General features: G+C 34.6%; 5 protein-coding genes across 9 annotated transcripts; all 5 read left to right on the top strand.

Moving 5' to 3' along the window:
• Positions 1 to 543: 543 nt before the first annotated feature.
• Positions 544 to 6006, top strand: LOC117243316 (ubiquitin carboxyl-terminal hydrolase 22). 3 transcript variants are annotated; one of them, XM_033510679.1, is made up of 7 exons: positions 544 to 836; positions 964 to 1577; positions 2640 to 2772; positions 2866 to 3081; positions 3142 to 3556; positions 3633 to 4199; positions 4275 to 6006. In XM_033510679.1, exons 2-7 carry the CDS (start codon positions 1458 to 1460, stop codon positions 4330 to 4332), a joined length of 1509 nt encoding a protein of 502 aa, XP_033366570.1. In that variant the 5' UTR covers positions 544 to 836; positions 964 to 1457; the 3' UTR covers positions 4333 to 6006. The 3 variants fall into 3 exon arrangements, with proteins under 3 accessions (XP_033366570.1, XP_033366568.1, XP_033366569.1); XM_033510677.1 differs by having other exon boundaries at positions 544 to 840; XM_033510678.1 differs by having other exon boundaries at positions 544 to 852.
• A 474-nt stretch (positions 6007 to 6480) lies between these two features.
• Positions 6481 to 8882, top strand: LOC117243317 (hexosaminidase D-like). 2 transcript variants are annotated; one of them, XM_033510681.1, is made up of 10 exons: positions 6481 to 6511; positions 6600 to 6654; positions 6759 to 6897; positions 7009 to 7224; positions 7293 to 7641; positions 7714 to 7788; positions 7857 to 8052; positions 8109 to 8384; positions 8474 to 8560; positions 8626 to 8840. In XM_033510681.1, exons 3-10 carry the CDS (start codon positions 6847 to 6849, stop codon positions 8798 to 8800), a joined length of 1425 nt encoding a protein of 474 aa, XP_033366572.1. In that variant the 5' UTR covers positions 6481 to 6511; positions 6600 to 6654; positions 6759 to 6846; the 3' UTR covers positions 8801 to 8840. The 2 variants fall into 2 exon arrangements, with proteins under 2 accessions (XP_033366572.1, XP_033366571.1); XM_033510680.1 differs by lacking the exon at positions 6759 to 6897 and having other exon boundaries at positions 6483 to 6511; positions 8626 to 8882.
• A 539-nt stretch (positions 8883 to 9421) lies between these two features.
• Positions 9422 to 10141, top strand: LOC117243319 (centrosomal protein of 112 kDa-like). Its single transcript, XM_033510683.1, has one exon. The coding sequence runs from the start codon at positions 9767 to 9769 to the stop codon at positions 10100 to 10102; it is 336 nt and encodes a 111-aa protein (XP_033366574.1). The 5' UTR covers positions 9422 to 9766; the 3' UTR covers positions 10103 to 10141.
• Positions 10142 to 10499: 358 nt separating this feature from the next.
• On the top strand, positions 10500 to 11816 carry LOC117243320 (ribonuclease Y-like). Its single transcript, XM_033510684.1, has 4 exons — positions 10500 to 11050; positions 11130 to 11342; positions 11401 to 11589; positions 11673 to 11816. Exons 1-4 carry the CDS (start codon positions 10577 to 10579, stop codon positions 11730 to 11732), a joined length of 936 nt encoding a protein of 311 aa, XP_033366575.1. The 5' UTR covers positions 10500 to 10576; the 3' UTR covers positions 11733 to 11816.
• Positions 11817 to 11931: 115 nt separating this feature from the next.
• LOC117242551 (intraflagellar transport protein 140 homolog) lies at positions 11932 to 17335 on the top strand. Of its 2 annotated transcripts, none has more exons than XM_033509335.1 (6): positions 11932 to 12498; positions 12577 to 12824; positions 13169 to 13505; positions 13581 to 13797; positions 13874 to 16841; positions 16918 to 17335. In XM_033509335.1, the coding sequence occupies exons 1-6, from the start codon at positions 12235 to 12237 to the stop codon at positions 17228 to 17230; spliced, it is 4347 nt and encodes a 1448-aa protein (XP_033365226.1). In that variant the 5' UTR covers positions 11932 to 12234; the 3' UTR covers positions 17231 to 17335. The 2 variants fall into 2 exon arrangements, with proteins under 2 accessions (XP_033365226.1, XP_033365235.1); XM_033509344.1 differs by having other exon boundaries at positions 12235 to 12498; positions 13187 to 13505; positions 16918 to 17230.
• The last annotated feature ends 59 nt before the right edge of the window (positions 17336 to 17394 follow it).

The following is a 17394-nucleotide window of genomic DNA, read 5'->3' as shown; positions in this document are numbered from 1 at the left end:
AATTAAATTAAATTTAAGAAATATAATCAAAGTTTAAGAAAAATATAGCAGGAAAAGGTGATTTTACAATTTTTTCTAGACTCCACTTTTTTATTTATCTTGATGAAAATATGAATTTGTATAAATATCCTACTTATAAATAAAATCGTACCTTTTATAAACTTTAAGGTCTGGCAAGCCCCTGCCATCAAAAGTACTGAAGAATAGAATTCTATACAACTCTTATCTAAATGTCATCTAAATGTTTATATATATTATTATCTACAATAAAAAATACATAATGTATTTACATGATATTCGTTTACTTACATTTAGTCTATATTTACTTCATTTATTACCAAATCTCTGCACATCAATCTCTGCTTTGTGAAACACGTAACAAAAACAATCGTTTAAACTTACGAATGAATCAATTTGAAAAAGGAGATGCCAATAGCCAATCACAAATTACTACGTAAATCTACATGACCGTTTCTTGGCAGAAGTCTGTTATTCCGATATCCGACCGTTCTTGATTTCGAGAATCGAAATCACGCGCGATCCACCAATTACATACCGCGTTATAAATCAGTCAACCTCATCACGAAATCTCATTCGACATCCCCATAAATTTCCGATTTAACCTTTAACAAATATTTGTAACACATTCCATTTCCTCGTGATTTCCTTATTAAACAGTAGAAAATGACAGAAAAATTAAAGAACCCGTGGCACCCAGAAGAAGCTCGTCCCTGACAACGTTCTATGACTGGCGGTGGGGGTAAAGAGGGGCTGGCTTGTACCGGCGGCGCCTGCAGTGACCGGCTGGTGTCTGTGAGCACCCGGGTGTCAAAAACGTGGGTACGGAGATTCGTAAGATTCTAAGTGTTACTTTTCTATAAAAAAAAGTCTCAACGTTTCAATACCAGTGATTCGCCTGTTTTTCGGTATTATAAAAAATTATCGTGTTTATTTCGATTTCAGTCGGTGGCACGCGTTTGTATCTCGATCCCTGACTCTGCTCTTCTCCTGGGCCGTCTGCCTCTAGCAAGATCAGGGGACAGATCGGTGTCGTAGTGTGACAGCGATCGACTGGCTACGATACTGCTACACGAGCAACCCTTGCGCTCTTTTTTTCCAAGGCTCACGCGGTTTTCCATGTCAACGACACGCGCGCTCCTGCCAAGGCCAGCGTGCTACGCCCCGCACAGAGTAGGCTCCGTCGTCTTCGTCGTCATCGTCGTCGCCGCTGCTGCTGCCGCCGTCAATCGACAGCTCCACGTAGTTCTGCCCGTCCTCGACGGCCTGCTGCTGTCTGCTGCGCCGCGTCAGTGGTTAGACTTCTTTAGTTCATCGTCGTGGTCGCTGTCGCGGTGGTGGTTAGCTTGGAAAAAGGCCGGCGAACTAGCGAGTTTCTGTACGCTTATCACCAGGGTGAAGAAAAGGAGACACTGCAGCGTCGCTCACGCCAGCCTGAGATGAGCGACCATGGCTGCATACACTTGAATAATTTCAAAGCAGCCAAGGGTATCCAGCCATACAAAGTGATACACTCCTATTTTGTGACCAGCACGTCGACCGAGGCACGCGTAAGAAAGGTGCGACTATCTTTTTCTTACGTGATTCGTGGTCAAGGTTCTGTCTTTGTTTTCCTTACTCTCTTTCTGTCTTTCGTTTTCACCTATGCTTTCTATGTTTCTCATCTGTTTCTTATTTTCCATCATGCAGCGTACATCTATAGTTTGTTTATTTGATACGTGATCAAAAAATGATGTGGAAAATGAGAAATTAGTGGGACCTTTACGATGTTGCGAAGAGCGACAGCATTCTCTTTCTTTGTCGCTTGCAATGCCACTCGCGATCTTAAGTCATGGACTATGCAAATTCTAAACAGAGTGACAACCCAATGTGCAAATCGGTGCATATTGTTTTTATTGAACTTCGAAAACGATGTTTCTATTTTCAAGCATTTGCGGATATGGGATGTCTGTTCACTAATTTGATCTTTTATTATAACTTTTGTTTGAAAATTATTCTTCGTCTTCCATTTTGAGTATATCATCTTTTATTTGTTCCTTGTTAATCAACTTATCAAGTATATAATAATAATTATTTGAAAATTCCTTTCTTCTTTCCTTTCTCTCTCTTCCCTTTAGTCTTTTATTATCATTTTTTATAAGATAGTTTTGTACTTCAAAGCGAAATAGTTTGTTTGGAAAATGACTGTCAATTTAAAGTAATTTTTGGAAAAATAGTGTATTAGAAAAACTAAATGAAATTGTTTGTATAAGTTTGTGTAAACGAAGATAGAAAACGTAGTATTTGTATTATATTACTCTCATGGACGGTTTCTGTAAAGATGGATTTAAAAATGGCCGCCGTATAGAATTACTCTGTCGGTATAAAGCTCTAGCACATTTGCTACTCACGTAAAGTAACGGTACATAGATTTATGATTGTACTGGTACCGTAGGGTCAATGAATATTTGCATCGTAGCCCGATGTAATCATAATGATGTTTTATTAAATAAACTTTAGCATCGTATCTGATATTTCTTTCCTGGAACAATACTTTTATCTAATCTGTATAAGAAGCTTGAGTAATATATTTTTCATCTTTCTTGTCTGATACAGTAAATAAATAATTTCTATATTTTTAGGCTGTTAGTTGTTTATGTCACACATGTAAGACATATAAAGATCGCCTACATTCTTGTCTTCATTGTATATTCTTTGGCTGCTATGTAAAAGGTCATATACAAGAACATGCAAAGACGAAAAAGCATTTTTTAGGTAATTATACATAGATTGTATAGGTAATTGTATATAGAATAGGGTAATCTGTTCAACAAATATTTTTATTATATATTTTACTTTATGTTGCAGCTGTTGATCTTTGTTATGGAAATATCTTGTGCTTCCAATGTGGGGATTATGTATATGATAGGGAGCTATTGGCAGTTGCTAAAGCACAGTGGAGTGAATCTGCAAAGTCATTGAGCTTTGGAGAATTTTATAGATCATGGGAACCAACACAGATAGAGGCAGAATTATTGAGAAAACATCCACGCAGAAGGCGCGTGGTCGAAAATTCTACCATAGGTAAGATGTGCAAATATACATCAAATGTAATGTATATTAATTAATACTGTACGTTTGTAGGTTTAAGAGGACTTATAAATCTTGGAAGTACATGTTTCATGAACTGCATAGTACAAGCTCTCATACACACACCACTGTTGAGAGATTACTTTCTTGCTGACCGGCATCACTGTCCACAGCCAACACGTTGCCTGGTCTGTGAAGTATCCCATCTTTTTCAGGAATTTTACTCGGGTAGCAAAGCACCGCTGACACTTCATAAGCTTCTCCATTTGATCTGGACACATGCTAGACATTTAGCAGGTTATGAACAGCAGGATGCCCATGAATTCTTTATAGCCACGCTCGATGTTCTACATAGGCATTGTGAAGCAGCACCCATCTTAGTAAAAGATAATCCACATCACTGTAACTGTATTATTGATCAAATCTTTACTGGTGGACTTCAGAGTGATGTGGTTTGTCAGGCGTGCAAGTACGATTGAAATGCATAGTGCGATTTTAATGTCTTGCATTGTGTAAGAATCTGTATTGATGTAATAATTTTTTAGTGGAGTGTCTACTACGATAGATCCATTCTGGGACATATCTTTGGATTTGGGTCCAGCGGCTAGCGCATCAGGTTCCGATAGTTCTGGTCCTCCTACCTCGTTATTAGATTGTTTGGAAAGGTTCACGCGGGCCGAACACTTGGGATCTAGCGCAAAAATAAAGTGTAGCAATTGTCAGACGTATCAAGAGAGTACCAAGCAATTGACTATGAAGCAACTCCCTATCGTGGCCAGCTTTCATTTAAAAAGATTCGAGCACTCTAGTATACAGGACAAGAAGATCTGTACGTTCATCTCGTTTCCAGAACAATTAGATATGACTCCATTCATGTCGCATAGACGGAACGGCAACAATAACAGTGCAATGATAGATGGACTGCCAAAGAATGGGGAAGATATGGCGTTCAGCGACAATAGATATTCTCTATTCGCGGTAATAAATCATGAAGGATCTTTGGAGACTGGACATTACACTGCCTTCATACGGCAGCAGAGAGATCAATGGTTTAAATGTGATGATCATTTGATCACAAGAGCAAGGTTAAAAGACGTCTTGACTAGCGAAGGGTGAGTTCATGGCATTGGTTACAGTGCCATCAGTATCATTACCAAGGATCCAGTGAAAAAAGCTTTCCTTTTCAGGTATCTTCTTTTTTATCATAAACAAATTTTGGAGTATGGTCGAAACACCAAGGTGTAAAACTTTAGATTATATAATTAATTTATTTATCACGATGAATTATGAGAAATAGATTTAAGTTTTGTTTAGCATTTTAAAAAAGGGAACTTTGTGAGCAGCTTATTCCCTTCTGGAAACTGCTTCATGTGTCCGACTCACGCGAACTCGCTTGTCGGTCGAGTGTGCATAATCTATGCGACAGGAAATAAGAATAGTGAAACAAAGGCCTCAAAAATGGAATTTCGAACTTTCGTTTGAAGTGATGCCGTTAGGAAGTGGTTATGAATGGAGATACTTTCAATGAAATTAGAGAAGACAATTTTGACGAATGATTATATTATTATGTTTTGGTCGCATGATTGAAAAATCAAGAATAAACTAGAAACTAATCACTGTTAAAGAAATAGTCAAGATCGGCGGGATGTCGCTGTGTTAGAATAGATATTTGTTATGTTAATCTTTAATTATCTATTTTCGAAATGCGAAAAATGTAAAAGAATTGTGTTCGTTCTATTATGTTCTATTTTCTCTTTCTACCGTTGTCTTAGTTGTGTTTGACGAAATCTAGGCTAGCGCACACGGTGACCGATTTCTCTATTCGTGTCCTAAAGTAACATAAGTGTAATTTTAAGATTAGCTCAATTTTTTTAAACGACCGATCGCATTTTTGTATATCGCTGACTGTTATTATATTCCTGTTCTGACACTTGTATACATGAGACACCAAGGATGAGTCACACGATTCGAGAGTATTCTAATTAATAAGTTTGATCTTTAGTAAAGATTAAATTAAGAAGCCACCATTTTATTCACATGATTCCTCGTGTAAGTCATCCCTTGGTGATTCAATTTTGTACAAATGAAATAACATATAGCAAGAAAGAGGGATAATATTATCCATATACAAGCGAATTATTTCGCACGACTGTGTAAAATAAAACAAAAATCACTATTTGACAAATTTCTTTCTGGTTGGCCGTTTTTCTTTTTCTTAAGAACAAAAGATAGACTAATTTAAAACTTAATGAATTTCGAGCGAAAGAAAGAAACTGTTAAAAAGAATCGTGCATAGAGCTTTCAATAATATTATGTTAATTTCCTGTATGACAGACCCTGCAAAAAGTGCCAAGTGTTCATTGCACTTGTAGTTCATAATTGCGTGCTTATAGTTGTAGTAGTTCCCTATTTTGTGATGGATTTCTATTATTGTGTTCATTAATGAAATGTTTGATAATATTTCCACAAACACACGTGAACTAGAATAACTATTGATGACAATGTCCGAACAGCATCCGTGGGACAAGATCGTAGACATATGCATATTGTATTGTGTCGATCTAATAACAATGTTTTACTCAAGAACAATTTACCTATATGTATGTATGTAACAAGAATATGATATTCTGTTGAATTGTTAAGTCCGCAAAAGAGGTTTCAATGTGTAATTAAGTACGAAAACAACAAAATGCTTAACTTTATTTAATAAACTACGAGGGGAATGTATGAAGAAAAATGTCGTAAAATTACATCATTGTATGCGTCGTAATAACTGCACTTGGGCGTCAACTCTCATGATGTATCATGACCAATAGTACTATACGTTTGGAAGTTCATATTGCGCGTGCAGTTCTAACATTTTGTATAAGGCTGAATTAAATGTATACAGAAATAAAGATATATTTCGTCGAAAACTTATTTCTTTTTTATTCATTCCAACTTTTTCTAATTTGTATACACTGCTGCGTGTTTCAATTAAAAGTTAAACATTGCTATCAATTGTATCAAATACTAAACACAGAGATAACAGATAAGTTTATCACACATGATACAATCTTATTATGATTTCGAAGCAATCTATATATAATATGACTATAGTAAAATATATTTTCTGCTATATATTTTTCGTTGAATTATACTTAAGTATTAGACTACTAAACAAGATTTTCGGATAAATTTGTTATCTATATCGTTCGAGATAATCAAAGTTCAAATTGAAATCCTGACCCGCGCATAGTAGATTAAAGAAATACGTAATGTATATCAAAACAATAAGAGCATTGGATGGATGGTAAAGAATAAAAAAATATTTCTTAAAATCTGTTTAAGTCAAAATGTTAATTAGAATTTAATACCATATTCTCTCCAATTAACGTTGTAGTAATGGAGGAAAGATGGACGCCTTGACGTTCGGCTCTCACAGGTAAACGGCCGATCGGTTCGCATAAATATTCAAAAAACTTTCAATTAAGTAAGTGTTGCATCACAGAATTTTATTCTTTCTTTTGTAGGCTAGTTCACTTAGATCTCAAGGGTGCTCCGCCGCGAGTCTGTTATTTCGAAAAGGTCTGTTACCCGAATAAACAAATCGTATTGTTTACACTCTATTTCTTCTTTGATAAAGGTGTCATTTAAAAACAATTATAATGGTGTTCCACTTTTTTCCACAGCTTTTCGAATGTTATTGGCATTTGGTTTTTCCATATGATCGATGCTTTTTTCATATATGATAAACATCTACATTCTAAATGAGTTCGTATGCGTAACACGGCACAGTTTTCATATATACATACCGTTATATATATATACGTAGTTATCACTGTATATAATATCTTATCGGCATAACGTTTGGATATTTTGATTTTTAGTAAAACAATCAGTAACAGTCTAATTATTAAAAATTCGTAATTAATATTGCAGTTGTTCCCATTATTAAGGACATGGGGTGCCACTGGACTTTTATTGGAATGGGAAGACACATTTCCATACAATCGAGAGCTTTCTCATATAGGAAGCAATGGATTAAGCAGTTTAATCAGTGGATATACGGTTCAGGAGGCCAGACATATCCTACAAATTGCAGGAGACTGTGGTTTAGCAGTTGTTCCATTAGTACAAACATTTGGTCATATGGAGGTATCTAAAATTAGACTGAAATTGCAAAATTTATAAATATTTGGAAATTAATATTAAAATGATTGCAGTTTGTTTTGAAACATGATGAATGGAGGTCCTTGAGAGAAGTGGAGCACTTTCCAAGCTCAATTTGTCCATCTAATCCAAGAACATTGTCTTTGGTAAAGACTTTGATTCGTCAAATAGTTAGTTTTCATCCAGACATACAGTATTTGCACATAGGTGCAGATGAAGTTTGGCATTTAGGTCTTTGCTCAGTTTGTATAAAACGTGCTGCATCTAGCAAATATGGAAAACCATCTCTGTACCTGGAACATATTTTGGCTATTGCACAATATGTACAAGAAACATATCCCTACTTAAAGATTATCATATGGGATGATATGTTAAGAACGATAGATTTACAGGTTTTGAACGGTATCTCGATAATTTATTCATATTATTTCGTGCCACATATTATTTCATAAAAGCATTTCCTATAAATTTCAGATCATTACATCGGGAAGTATGTGGAACCTATGATCTGGCACTATAATCCCAGAGATAATTTTGCTCTACCTCATGGTAAGGCTTCTATTATTTAATTTTACCATATTTTGTTATTGTAAGACTACATAAGTAATATTTATTAGAACTGTGGGATAAGTACACTGCAGTTTTTCCCCATATTTGGGCGGCTACTGCATTTAAAGGTGCTACTGGATCTTCCCAACATGTACCAATTATAAGACACCATATAAGCAATCATGAGAAGTGGTTAGAAGAATTAGGTATACATGTGAATAAAGTTCATGAATTTCGAGGAACAGTATTCACTGGGTGGTCAAGGTAATTTCTTTTTTCAAATTTACGATTAAATGAATTTTATCGATTTTCGATTGTAGGTATGATCATTATGCAACATTATGTGAACTATTGCCTACTGCAATACCATCATTAGCATTATGCTTGAAAGTCTGGCTCCATGGTTATTCTGAACAAATTCACAATCAAGTGGCTAAGAATTTAGGATATATAGATCATCCTTTGCATATAACACCACAACCAAGACCTGCTCCAATACCTAACAATTTGCTTTTCCCTGGATGGCAAGTTGCAGTAGGAATAGAATGGTTTTTAAATTTTCGAACTAAATTTCATAATATTATTTCCAGTGAGCAGTAAGTATAAGTTGAGTTGTAAGAAATGCTATTATGATGTTTCATTTCTCATATTCCACAGTACCTAGTGTCGTATATTAAATTTGCAGAATATCCACATGGATGAATCCGTGGCAAGTCGCAAATAATTACACAAACCCTATGCAGTTAGAAAATCTAGTGCCCGCTTTTACAGAGTAAGTTTATTTATTTTAGAGCAATTTGAACAAAAATGATATAAAATCGAAAATATTTTTTACAGACTACTATTAGAATTATCTTCCTTAGAAGGATATTTAAGATTTCAGATGGAAAGCATTTTCTTTCCATCAATGATCGATGAATGGATAGGTACAAATATTCAGCCCATTAAAGGGAAGATTATAGAATTAAAACAAACCACGGAGAATCAAATCAAGATAAATAGTCGAGTTTAGTATTTTAAATGAGTATTTGCAGATTTCTGCTTTAGATCTCAATGACCAACTTCAATACAGGAAACGAATACGGAACGATAGGCTGATGAAAAGTACGAAACTATTTAGTAAATTGTAAAATTTTATCTTGTAAGTAGGTATAGCGAAGTAAAAGTAGATATTAAAGAGTGATACTCCGTGCGATATGCACAGGATATAATTTTATAAGAAAAGGAATGATTATTTTAATACTTGGCTTAAGGACGAATGAACTTGTGACAATGATTGTCACTGAGCTTTGTCATTTTGTGAGCTGTTCTGTGATACTTGGCTATGAAAGGATTATTGTAATGTAATTAAGCTCAATAACCATATTTCTTGGCTATTGTGCTTATCACATATGCTTCTAACTATCTGCGTTTCTTATTATATCCATAGTATGTGCAAATATTTTTTGTACTCGATTTAGAGATATCTCTTTGAAAATTTTTCAAAACTTATATTGATCAGCTATGAAAAAATTGTATGCAATACCTAATATATCTCATAGATTCTTTTTTATTACTAAACTTTTAAACTAGTCTGATAGTTTGGAACATACTTATCACTCTAATACACTATTTATTAAATACAGTGATAGATTGAACTCAGATAAATTATAATTAAAAATAATAATAACTAATAATGGATATGAATAAATACTTATGTGTGTATACGTAATAATCACGTAACATGTGATTTTGTTTTGTACGACTCAAATTACTTTTAAAATAATCTCAATTATGAAAAAGAAAAAAATATTTTGCGTTCATTTTTCACCTTTTTCTACGATCCATGGCCACTGCGGATCTGCATCCGTAATCCAGTTAAAAAACAAAAGCGGCGTTCAGTTAAAAGGCAAAGACTTGTCAAAAAATGTCTTGCTCTAATTTTTATGAAATATTACCTTTGGCCAAGCAAGTGAAATAGTGGCAGATATAAAAGAACATGCCAAAAATTAGAGAGTATAATGAGGAAGAAGCTATGAAATTGGACGAATGTTTCAAAGAAACCTTAGCACGTGTTAGACCTTTTGTTTTAGCATTAACATCTGCTGAAAGTGCGAAATTATGCAAAGTTTGGCTTAATAAATTAAATGCTGTTACTTCGCAACGTCGTTTAAGAAACGAATATCTCACGGAATTATTCAGGCAATTAAAGACAGGACATGTTGGAGGAGTTTTCAGTAGACCTCCACCTAATGGATTTCTTCTACCATTACCTAAGTCGTATCATATGGTACCTATATTACGATTTATGAAATTTATTGTAATTAAAGAATAATTAACATGTAATACAGGTCTGTATTAGCTCATCTGTAAGTAACTTATCAGACTATACCATGAGATCTCACCATACTTATTTAAAGCCACATGCAAAATGTACTCAACACCAGCGAAGTAAAGCGTCATTAAAACACCGTATGATGGACGTCACGAGAGTGAATCAATGTTTGCATGCTATGAATCATGATCAAAGTACAGTAAAACAAAAAGTCGATTAAAAACCTATGAGCGGCGTATTGATACACTGAGAATCATTATTGCAGAATTACAGGCTCAAAATGAATATCTAAGGAATCAATTGTTAAAATACCCAGAAAATCGCAACAGAAACGTGAATGATTACTTATCTTCAAGTATTAGTCAATTAACTACTGATGTCACTACTTTAAAAGCTAAGTTAGTATGTCATTAAATGCAATTTTGATGAAGCAATAAGTCTTAAATGTTTGTAAATTGTTAAAGGCTGAAAGAGATGGAACAATTGAAAAATTCTATGGATGAAAGCTGCAAAGAGGCTGTTCAAGAATATCATTTCATAGTAGTAAAACAACTTACTGATTTAAAACAACAGTTGGACGAGTCTCGATTGAGAAACGAGGCTCTGGACCATACTGTAGCTGTAATAGCTAAAAAGTTGGAACAAATCAGCCATGGTAAGGTAAGAAGTAGAACCTTTATTTGTAAAATGAGAACTGTAAGATATATTTTGAAGGATGAGCAAAGTAAAGCAGTGGAACAACAATGGTTAGATAAAATAAAGATGATATGTGAACGATTTGATTCATTTACAAAAGAGAAGAATAAAGAATTACAACTAAAACAGGATTTACTTGAAAAAAGAGATATAGAATCATCAAAAAAGGATGCAGGAAGGAAGGAAGAAATTGAATTACTGACTAATAAAATACAAAATTTAGAAATGAAATTAGAAATGAAGTTTAGAGATGTATTTCTTTGTAAATCATAGAATATTTCAATACGTTTATACTTAAATATATTATTGACTAGTACTGTATTCCTCTCAGGAAGATAAATCACAGAAAATGATAGTTGAACAATGTACAATGATGAAAGGAGAATTAAATAAAATGAGAATCGAAATGGATCATGAAACTCAGAAACAAAATCAAAATTTAATGTCTGAAGTTTCTACTTTGAAAAAGGCTGTTGTAAAACTAGAAAAATCAAAGGAGAGACTCGAGTACGATTATGAAAAGAAACTGTCGCATATCATCAAGGTAAATTAATTAAGATATATTACTAGGAATTAGTTCTACTTTATGTATTATATCATAGAACAAAGATATGGAAATAAAAGCCTTGCATTTACAACTGCAAAAACAAAAAAATGAATTGTACACATCTCTGAGTATAAAGAAGCAAAATGAAGTGGATAATATAGTTTCTATATTAGAGGAGCGATATAAAACGCTTTTGGCAGAAACAGAAGCAATGTCAGAATCTAAAATTCAGGAGTATCTTATGGTACTGAGCGCCGTAAATTTTATTTAAAAGTAATCTAAAAATATACGCAATAAGATAATAATAATGGTTATTACAAATTTTAGAGAATAGCTATTCTTGAAGATCAAGTACTTAATATGAAGAAATTTGAGTCGACTTTATAGCGTAGTGATTTCGTAATAGTTTATAGTAGAATATAATTATATAATTGTAAATTATATATATGTTTGTTCTGAATAAAGGGTACAAGAAACGATGTGTATTTTTTTAAATGTTCCCGGTATTTAAGCATTTCTATTAATTCCTAATAGATGGTAGTAAGTGCTTAAATTGATAATACAAGAGATGGCGTTAGGCTTTCATATTGCTATGGCAACACTTTGTAAACTAGTTCTGAGTTGTCAAATGTGACAGGTGACAGTAAACTTCATGTTAATCAACATTTTTAATAGATATCAAACTATTATTTAACATTTATGTATACCAAAGTTCTCAGTAACATGATTAAAATATTTTTTACAAAATTAAGCTTTAGGAAGAATTAATGAATACGTAGTTGCAAAAATCCATCTTTTTGAAAAAGTAGTTTTTATTAATGAATTTAGAAACAGCTATGTCAGTTTAGGTATTACTTATGACATCAATACTGATAGTAAGAATAAAATAATGTCGCTCTACTTCGATACGCGCGTACAAAATCCGGAAACAGCTTCTATCAGTACTCACGCAATTTGGCATACAAATTATCCACTACTGGCTGTCGCAGCGTATTCTCAGGATAAGGGTGGTTTCGTGACAATTTATGACGATCAGGGAGAACCTACTCAGGATGTAGAATCACCTAGACATTCAGTAGCTCAAGTGACTGGCCTTGGATGGCATCCAGAAAAGCGATGGCTTGCAGCAGGTTGGGAAAGCGGAGAATTGCGGGTTAATAATCATTTAAATTTAATAAAAATGCTCCAGAATGATAGGAGTGAAAATATATTACTATAAATTATCATTTAGATATGGCCAGGTGATACTGGTAGCACAGAATTTAATTTGGTAGTCACACCACATCATGATCCTATTATAATTCTGCAATGGAGTCAACATGGGGGAAGATTGGTGTCAGCAGATTCAGCTGGATCCATAGTTGGTTGGAAAATTGACTCAAGAGGTCAATTGTTAATGATGTTTCACCATGAACTGAAGGATTCTTTTACACAAATAGTATTCAAAACTATTCCACCAAAATCAATGATAGATATAAGGTGGATATAAAACTAATATACAGGGTGGTTGGTAACTGGTGGTACAAGCGGAAAGGGGGTGATTCTACGCGAAAAAAGAAGTCGAAAATATAGAATAAAAATTTTTCGTTTGAGGCTTTGTTTTCGAGAAAATCGACTTTGAATTTTCGCTCGGTACGCATGCGGTACGTTATAACGGATCTCACTGTAGATCGTTGTTTCGATGGAAAAATTAAAAAAAAAATAAAAAAAAATTTGTACTCTATATTTTCTACTTCTTTTTTCGTGTAGAATCACCCCCTTTCCGCTTATACCACCAGTTACCAACCACCCTGTATAATATATATTGACAAAATTAATTATAGAACTTATACTGCTTTCAGTGGTCTAGCAAAAGCTGCAGTTGCGGGAGATGAAAGAGCATTAGATATGTTCAGCTCTTGGCGTCCCAGGACAGCTGCACCCACAACAGTTGTAACGCAAAGAGAAAACCATGCCTTTTATATTGGAACCACTAGCGGTTTGATATACTTTGTTGATAACCAAGGACAGTGCACAGAAATCCTGAACACGAATGGTGCTGCATTACAGTTCCTATTGCACCATCCAACTAGAGATTCTCTAGTTGTTATGACAGAAGGTTTAAATATAGCACATTTTCAGACAGATCCTATTACTGGCCGACTGACTGAATTAACAAAAGTAACTACACTTTATTTCATTTATTATTTTGCTATAATCTAATACGTAAATTTCATGAAACTGTTCTTTGTTGAGGTGAGACTTAGCAGTAGATACGACATATTGAGAACTGGTCCAGCAATGTGTTGGGCTGGAGCAAATACTTTAGCGATTCTTACAGGAGAATTGGGTGTTCGCTGTTGGGATCTTCACACTAGTGATAGTTACGTATTATCTCCGCCAGATTCATCCACTGGGAACATGGCTACACCACAGGAAATCTGCACAAGCATAGCTTTTTGTAAAAATAATGGTAACATAAACATTTTTCTTACAATGTAACTTATATAGGAATACATTATTCAATTGTTAACTTCAATATTGTACAGGTACTTTGGCTGCTGGAACAAACCTGGGAACGATTTATTTATGGAGACGTAAAATTGAAACGGACTGCGATGAAAACGGTTGGCCCAATGTCCCAGAATCTTGTAGCATACATGGAACAGTAAAACAGCTTACATGGGGTGCTTTTTTCTTAAGGAGTCCACTTCTTGCCGTAAATTGTATTACTAACGTTTTTATATTATATCAACAACCAATGTGCGCTACATATAACGATGGTGTTTGTGCTAGTCAACTCAGTCCCTGTCAAATATTAATAGAATTCAATGAGCAGAATTACACTTTGAAAACTGATATTCAAGTGCAACTTGTTGCTGTTAATAAAGAATACATCGCTGTTTCTTCTGGTAGACTGGTTGTGGTCTATAGAATTCACGATGATTCATCTTTGTATACTACCGCAATCGCCAATTTCAGCTGTGACACTGAGAAATTATTGATTTATGATCACACTTTGATCGTTTTAACTCCTGCAGTCATACAGTTACGGTCAATGGAGGGTAATGTCATTCAAACGCTACCCACGTTATCAGAAGAGGGCGAACCAATTACTATGGATCTCACTGGACAATATTTAACAGTCGCATCTCTAAATGGTATCTTAAAAATTTGGGATTTAAGTAAACGAGAAGCGAAGCTGCATACCAGAGCAATGGCAACTTACGAAGCGATCAGTGATTTTGCTGAGATCATCGAGGCACGGTGCAACGCTGATTGCCGTTGCGTGTCTATCACTGTTGCAATGGCTAACTTGATGCCCAGTTCTATTTTGTACGTCTGGGATATAGAAAGTGATCAGATACATGAGTTCGACTTTGCCGAGTCTAACGATATAGATGAAGACGATAGTGCTTTATCTGTAAAATGTAGAGGAAGACTGGTTACTGCTCATTGTTGGGACACAGAAGATCCTAGATTATTAGTATGTCGAGCTCAAAAATTGGAGACACGCGACTCCAAGTACTCCTCAAAACAAGACAATGAAGACGATTACGACGTTTCAAAGGCTACTGTGGTTTTGGTATCAATGTTTGCTACATCGGATCATGGAATTGTCGTTCAGGATATTAAACCTATTAAAGATGAAAATTGTAGAGTTCTAGGTGTTCATTCTCCACATATTATTATTTTAAATTCTGAGAAAACAGCAGAGAAGACCAGTAAAGTAACGAAAATGCTCATGAGAGATTTTGAGGAACTAGGTTTATGTGATCCTGTTACAAAGAAAGCTGTATTAGATTTCAGTTTTCATATCAGCGTTGCTAATATGGAGGAGGCTTTCAAGTCGATTAAATCCATTAAAAATGAAGGTATTTGGAAAAGTTTAGCAAGAATGTGCGTGAAAACAAAGCAATTGAACATGGCGCTTTTGTGTTTGGGTCACATGAAACAAGCCAGAGCAGCCAGGGCTCTTAGAGAAGCTATGCAAGATGATAATTTAAACTTGGAAGCCAAAGTAGGTACATTAGCGGTGGAATTAGGATTATATAATGATGCTGAACGACTTTTTCGCGAGGCGAAAAGATTGGATCTATTAGGCAAGCTTTTCGAAGCGCGTAATAAATTTAAAGAAGCTATAGAGTTAGCAAAGAATGAGAATAAAATTTGCGAAAAAACTAGTTATTACAACTATGCAAAGGCTCTCGAGCAAGAAGGTAAAATAGTGGAAGCTATAGAGATGTACACTAAAGCAGAATGCCACCGATTTGAAGTACCAAGGATGTTGCTTGTGAGACCCAGGGAACTATTAACATATCTTAATAATTCTGAGGACCCAGAAATAAAGAATTGGCATGCACAGTATATAGAATCAACCGGAGACATGGAAGGAGCATTGAAATTGTATGAACAAGCTAAAAATACTCTAGCAATGACCAGATTACTCTGTTATTTTGGTAGAGAAGATGAAGTTAGTGAATTGGTATCGCGAACTAATCATGCTGCCTCCGCGTATCATTTAGCTGCGCACTATGAATCAAAAAATAATGTGGCTCAAGCTATTCATTTCTATACCATTGCTAAAGCCTACACAAATGCAATTCGACTGTGCAAAGAACACGATATGTTTGAAGAACTATGGCCCTTGGCTGTATTAGCTCCAAGGCAATCGCAGATAGATGTTGCCAAGTACTATGAAGAAAACGATCAGTTGGATAAAGCAGTTTTGTTATATCACAAAGCTGGTTTATTGCACAAGGCGCTGGACATTGCTTTTAAGACGAAACAATATAGTGCTTTGCAATTGATTATTATGGATGTCAATGCGGATTCTGATCCTGCTTTGATAGAAAAATGCGCTGATTATTTTGTTCAAAATGATCAGATTGAAAAAGCAGTAGATCTACTTGCAACTGGAAGAAAATACTTAGAAGCTTTGGAATTGATACAAAAACATAATATTTTACTGAGTGAAGATTTAGCCGAGAAGATGACATTAGATAAAGTTGACGACGTAGATCATGAAAAAATACGAATCTCTATATTAGAAAGGATAGGTGAAATAGCTTTTGAGCAAGGGAACTATCATTTAGCAACCAAAAAGTTCACTCAAGCTGGTAATAAACTGAGAGCCATGAAAGCTTTGCTAAAATCTGGTGATACAGAAAAAATTTGTTTCTTTGCTCAAGTTTCCAGACAAAGAGAGATCTATATCATGGCTGGGAATTATTTGCAATCATTAGATTGGCAAAATCAACCCGAAGTATTGAAGAATATAATTAACTTTTACTCCAAGGGGAAAGCAATGGATCTATTGGCCAATTTCTATGTTGCTTGTGCGCAAGTAGAAGTTGATGAATTCCAAAATTATGAAAAAGCTCTTGATGCTCTGAATCAAGCAAGTAGATGCTTAGCAAAAGTATCTACCCCAAGAGACCATGATATCCACAAAAGAGCAGTGGATTTGGTGAATAATAGAATAGCAACGGTTAAGCGTTACCTCGATATTAAAAAGTATATTTACTTTATACATACATAGTAGAAAAATTTAAGGAGCATATCAATGAAATATTATTAATTATTGTTACAGGTTGTTTGATAGAGGAGAAACTAGTTCAGCAATGCAACAGGTGCGTCAGTTACTTGAGTCTCAAGGAGCAAATTTGGAACAATCAGTTCGCCGTGGTGACTTATTTGCAACGATTACTCAGCATTATATCAACATTGGTGATACTGATAAAGCACGCGCTAGTATAGAGGAATTGAAACGTTTAGTACCTGGAATTAATCTCACTTATTATTACAATATGGGTGTATTGGAAGCGCTTGGTTATAAGATGAAAATACAACGACAAGAAAGTTCTGATAAAGAGGATGATATCGAGGAACTGCTAGGAGAATAGTTAAATATAATGAACATGCAATGGAGTTAACGGAATCCGTCCAAAAGTGTGATCATAGATGTTAAACACATGAAACAGTTGATTATTATAAAATATTTGTATTATATTATAATTGGAAAAATATAGTCTAGGTTTTATTTAAAATGTGATGTATAATCGTTCCA

This window comes from Bombus vosnesenskii, unplaced genomic scaffold (assembly GCF_011952255.1).
Source record: "Bombus vosnesenskii isolate JDL3184/JDL3185 unplaced genomic scaffold, Bvos_JDL3184-5_v1.1 scf7180000013265, whole genome shotgun sequence".
Classification (NCBI taxonomy): Eukaryota; Metazoa; Arthropoda; class Insecta; order Hymenoptera; family Apidae; genus Bombus; species Bombus vosnesenskii.
Note: the sequence above shows the minus strand (reverse complement) of the source record. Positions and strands in the feature narration are given on the sequence as shown.